The following is a 6,000-nucleotide window of genomic DNA, read 5'->3' on the forward strand; positions in this document are numbered from 1 at the left end:
ATGGGGCAGTATACCCTCAGCAGGTTTGCTGGTGACACAAACTGGGAGGAGTGGCTGATATGCCAGGGGGTTGTGATGCCATCCAAAGAGACCTCAACAGGCTGGAGAAATGGACTGACAGGAACCTCATGGAGTTCAACAGTAAGTGCAAAGTCCTGCACCTGCAGAGGAGCAACCCCAGGCACCAGGACATGCTGGCGGCCAGCCAGCTGGAAAGCAGCTTTGCAGAAAAGGCATTGGGGATCCTGGTGGACACCAGACTGAATGTGAACCAGCAATGGGCTCTTGCAGCATAGAAGGGTATGGTATCCTGGGCTGCATTAGACAAAATATTGGCAACAGGTCAAGGGAGATGATCCTTCCCTTCTGCTCAGCACTGGTGATGCCACATCTAGGGTGCTGTGTTCAGTTCTGGGCTGGTCAGTACAAGAGAAACACGGACATACTGGAGAGTCCAGCGAAGTACCACAAATGAAGTTAAGAGACTGGAACATCTCTCCTATGAGGAAAAGCTGAGAGAGCTGGGATTGTTCAGCCTGGAAAAGAGAAGGCTTTAGGGGATCTTAGTAAAGTATATAAATACCTGAAGGGAGGGTGCAAATTTGACAGAGCCAGGCTCTTTTCATTGGTGCCCAGTTGCAGGACCAGAGACAGCGGGCACAAGCTGACACACAGGTTGTTCCCTCTGAACATCAGAAAACTTTTTTTTTTTTTTTTTTTCCACTGCAAAGGTGACTGAGATTGCCCAAGGAGATTGTGGAGTCTCCATTCTCGGTGATATTCAAAAGCCATCTGAACGCGGGCCTGGGCAACTAACTCTAGGTGGCCTTGCTTGAGCAGGGAAGTTAGACCACATGACCTGCAGAGCTCTTTTTCCAGTTTCAGCCATCCTGTAATTGCCAGATACCAGTGTTCGCTCCGTAAGAAGTTAACAGTACCTTAGTCTGCATCAAAAATGTGTCAGTTTGTGTGATGTACAGAATAACCCTATTGCAGAGTAGTCCTGTTGAATTCTATGAAATATTAAACATTGAGAATATGTTGCTTGAGCAAATGCTGAATTTGGAAGGATCAGCTGTATTCATGTTTGATTCATGCAGCTGTACTGTTTGCTCTGGTGTCTGGAAAGAATTACACTTTCAGACAGCATACAACAGGCTGCACAGTAATGTGCTCAAAAAATTTAACCTTTTTCCTTTGCCATGTGATTTTTCTTGAAGTGGTGGAACACAGAGACCGTGACACTCTCATCTGTAATATCTTAGTCTGCACTTAATCTGGATTTAACATGGGGAATTGTGGATTGATTATGACCACTTCTGTCCTTAAATAGCATGAGTTTGAGAGAAGCATGCACAACCCCGTGATTGCTGGTATTAAAAAGAATATGAATAGGCACACCTCTAGTGGAATAAATCCTTACACTATCATCTCAAGTAGTCATGTCTGCTGGAGAATTAACTACATTTTATTTGTTGGTGGGATTTTTCTTGCTTTTTTCTGGACTTAAACATTCATTCTGTGGTATCTGCAGCATTCTGTGTCCCCTGTTCTTTCAGTTTTGTGAACTAAGCTTCAATGAAAAACTGCTTTTTCCATGTGACCTGTTACATGCTTCTATTAGTCACTGTATAGCATAAACTAGGGACAGTGACATTGGTCTCAACTGGAATATTTTCTTTTTTCTTCTGTAAGCAATGTGTAGTTTAAACCGGACAAGGAATATCGCAGGGAGAAAAATTGAGATTTATTGATTCCTGTAATACGAATACGTATTTTTTCCTTAGGTATGTTGCATGGAGCCTAACGAACCACAGTTTACATTATTGACTTTTGAAGATTTAGTTGCATCTGGCATTCCAGTCACACCTGAGGATTCTGCATATTGGGATAATTTTTGTTCTAAGCAAGAGACTCCAGTGAAACAGAATTCACATTCAAGATATGAATGCTTATAAGAAAAAGAAAACTGTCAAAATTTTTATACTGTTACTCTATAATGATAGAATATATTTAATACAATGTTACCATTACTGTTTTCACCTTTTTAAAATTGGCATTCTTTATCAATATCTTAACAAAGATGCGTGTTTGTTTGCTGAAGAAATTCTGACTGAGAAGTCTAAGCTGGCCACATGTTTTTTTGCTTCTCATGCCTGTGTTTTTTTACACTTCGGTAATTACCCATGCTAGGAACAGGGAGAAGAGCTACAATAATGTTGTTGACTAGTCAACAAGTGTTTAATGTATAAAAATGTTTCCATACTTCGTTTATGCTGAAGCTTAAATGATGACGCTGCCTTTTCTCTTACAAAAAATAATTTATTCTCAGATGAATAAAGCCAGAATAATTGGTACAAATTCTTTTGCTGTTACTGTATGGTGCAAGTGTTTGTACAACACTTTGCATAATAGCAGGCTGAAGAGGTCTGAGTCTTAGTAGGCTTGGAACTACATCTGCACAAAACCAGTTTAAGGCAGGGAATTAACTTGTGTGTCGTGTCCTTTCCCTTAGAATCATTGTGAATTAAAGCTTCCTGTATGTAACTTACAGTTTGATTTATAACAGTTCTTTTTGTATTTGTTTCCTCAGCAGTAGATATGAGCCAAACAGCAGTTCAATTTTTCTAGACTTGCATTTACATCTGTACTGTCCTAAACACTAAGTTAGGGTGGAGGCAGGGGAAAAAAAACCCCAAAACTATGAACTTTTTTCCAAATAGTCTCATAACATCTGAAGACAGAATATTTTACTGTCTTACAGTGAATTTAAATTTCTGGAGGAGATCTGTGTTTTTCTTTTTTCTCCAAAACTGCAAATCAGTGAAGTAGTGACTTTTCTCCAGATTCCACAGGCGTTAAATTAAATGTTCAGTAGCTTCAAATCTGAAGTTAACAGAAATATAGAATAATTTATATACAAATTGTAAGGCAAGTATTCCAGACTGGTTTTAAAAAGTGAATTACAACTTGCGATAAGTAATTGCCACTCCATGGCGGCCAGAAAAGGCTATTCAGTGGATATGTAACAGTGTCACTTACTGGGATAGGATATTTTTAATTGATTCAGTTGACTCAGTCTTACTCTGTTCTAGCTGAAGTGGACTATAATCCCAGATGGGCAAGCACATGAAGGTTGCCTAAGAACTGAGATAAATAGAACTGTCGCCAAGCTGAAATAAAGGACTTGTTCTGCCACAGTTTTTGGAAGTCTGCAGAATAAGGAGGCCTATTCGGAGTACAGGGGGCTGGAGAGTGCTGAGTTCCATGGCTGGCTGGCTGTTAACTGGTCCAGTACATGCCAGTCCTCACCAGTCACTGAGGACCCCATCAATTGCAGCTGTACTAGCCAGTTTAAATTGCCAACTTTTTTGCTGAAACAATGAAATGAACTGCAAATATGGGGTGAGATGAATAGAGAATTTTCGGATCTAGATTTTGCAGGATAAAGGAATTCATTTCATACTAGAGATGAGTTATTTCTGCATGGTGACAGTGCCCCAAACCAGAATTTTTATCTCATTGGGAAGAGTTTTAAAAGTATTAAATTATTTTTAATATTGTGCTTGCATATAAGTAGAGGACAAACCAATTTTGTTAAATTAGAAAATTACACTTGATTTGCTTGCCAGGAATATGGTAAATTTCTGGACTATATGTAGTTGGAAAGATTACAAAACCAAAACCAGCTTGTTTTTAGCTTTCCATGAAATAAAATTCTAGTTTTTAATGGGCAGACAAATATCTAGAAGATTGCAGTTCCTCACATTATAATTTTTCCATGGCTTTGATGTACACTAAGCTATTTGAAGAGTAGGATTAATCTTTTTTTTTTTTTTTTTTTTTTTTTTTTAACCTTGAGTAGCAATAAGGTTAGGTGATGGTAATACCTTGTGAAGAGCCACTTGAGTCAGGTTGTTTAGTGTCATTGCAAATGGACAGAAATTTTACACTTGCTTTTACTGCTGTGGGAAAGAGCAGCTGTATAGTTATGAAATTATCAGCTAAAAGCATGCTGCTAAAGGGCCAGCAGGATCCTCTGACTCTTTAAGAAGGATCATTCACGTTCATAAAGTCATCAGAGGCACGTGCTGAAATAAATGTTCCTAGCTTGTTCAGATAAATTAATGTACTAAGATTTTTTATTTCACCATCACACTTCCCTTTATATAAAAAACTGAGTCCTGTAGCCACACATGGCCATAACACTGGCTTCCTTGCGTTTCCTCAAAATACAGTCTTAGTCTCTATAGGGTCTCTACCGTTTTCAGAAATACTGGTCTGGCACAGCTCCAGCTTCCCTTAGTAGTTGAAGTTGTTGGCCCAGGCCAGTGCAGATGAGCTGACCTTTGCTGGTCTCCTGTCACTTTTCTATCTGCAAGAAATTTCCCAGTTGTGTCTAGAAGCCCTCTAGCCTTCAGGTATCTTTTCCAGAACTCCATTCCTTTATCTGTTTTGTTTCTATATAATGCCCTAGACATGGCCATACCATGTACCTGGATCCTAGAGGGTAAGAAGCTGCAAAAACACAAGCTCTGCCCCACATGACCCTTTCCCAGTCTTTTTCCCTATGGAACAGGTTTGACCATCCTCCCTGTTTCTCAAAGTACAGATTCAGGTCTTGGATCAGATCTGCTGCCCTAGACTACGAATCAACCCAATGTTTCTGAGGAGTAGCTATTAACAATCTCTGACCTAAAAATAGAAAAAAAGTTTTTAAAAGTTTTGGTCTTCAGTGAAAAGATTGTAAAAAATGAATAAACATGTTTTAGTTTGGACATATGCTTAAACCTTTTTTTATTTTGCATGAAACTAAAATTGTTCGAGTGGATTAGGAACTGTGTTCAAGACAGTTTGCAGCTGTGTGACCAGAGACTGGTGCCATTTGATGTGAAAATCTGTGCCTTTGGAAAGTGGATCATATGAATTTATTCTTAGCCTTTCACAAAGTCTGTAAACCTATGCAAGATGTTTATTGTCTATATTATGGGATTAAATGCACTGATGTTAATAAAATGTACTGATCTTAGAGAAGAAATCGTAGCTGTAATTTGTATGTTCTTGGAAACATCCAAGCAACAGCTCACTTTTAAACAATAGTTTTTACCGAAGACATTGCAATAAAGCCACGAGCTCCAAAGAAAATCAAGAATGGAAGGAAAAAATAGCTATTCAAGTGAGCATGGACTGTCTCTTTGTTGGAGCTTTACAAGATTATAGTACTACATTCTACAAAGAAGGTAAGTGGTTCTTGGGCAGAATTGATACAACCAAGTCTAAAACAGTGATTCAGACTTCTCTCTTAACCACTGCCTAATTTTGCAGGTGGCTGTACCTGCTAATTTGCACTTCATGTTTCTCCAGAATACGGGTATTTTGGATAGCTCTACACTCTATAGAAAACATAAGCATGAAAATAAATTATGAATTCCTCTCAAGTGAGCCAACATTTTAAAAGTTTTTGGAAAAAGTAACTTTTTGCAATATGTTATTTTCTTGCGCTGTACATACAGGTTTTTATGGCCAGATATTGTGTATGACTCTATTTCTACTAAGATTGAGTTTAATTTCTTTATCAAAATAAAAATCAGGTTATTTTGTATTTGTGTTCTGATTCTGTGTTGTCTATTTATGGTTCTTTCTCAGTTATTTTTTTATGTCATGGTTACTTAGTTCCAGACATAGGTGGGATTGTTGAAACACTTGCCTAACATTCCTTTATCTTTGAAACAATTTATGGGAACACAAGTCTGTATACTCTTAGTGACATCCTTTAGATGAATCATGAAACAAAGGACCAGCTGTCCAGTCTCCGGCATTCATATAAGATTAGTTGTGAAAGACACTCCCTGGTTTCTTCTTGCAGTTTTAACTTAATAACACGCAAGGTAGTTTCTTGACATAACTATTACATAATGTTAGTGTATTCTGTGTTAGAGTACACGTGTCATCATTTGGTCTAAATTGCAATAGTGTGAGGTTTAATGCTGTAGGAAGATA

At 38.3% G+C, this 6,000-nt stretch overlaps 1 protein-coding gene across 3 annotated transcripts in view; it reads left to right on the plus strand.

The window, feature by feature from the left end:
- Positions 1-5,602, plus strand: part of AASDHPPT (aminoadipate-semialdehyde dehydrogenase-phosphopantetheinyl transferase) — a 37,038-nt gene extending 31,436 nt beyond the window's left edge. For all 3 annotated transcript variants that reach the window (XM_056328733.1, XM_056328734.1, XM_056328735.1), the window contains one exon: positions 1,788-5,602. In XM_056328733.1, coding sequence (XP_056184708.1) covers positions 1,788-1,958 — 171 coding nt within the window. In that variant the 3' untranslated portion in view covers positions 1,959-5,602. The remainder of the gene's footprint in view (positions 1-1,787) is intronic.
- Positions 5,603-6,000: the final 398 nt, after the last annotated feature.

The sequence above is a fragment of the Falco biarmicus genome, chromosome 2 (genome assembly GCF_023638135.1).
Source record: "Falco biarmicus isolate bFalBia1 chromosome 2, bFalBia1.pri, whole genome shotgun sequence".
Taxonomy (NCBI): Eukaryota; Metazoa; Chordata; class Aves; order Falconiformes; family Falconidae; genus Falco; species Falco biarmicus.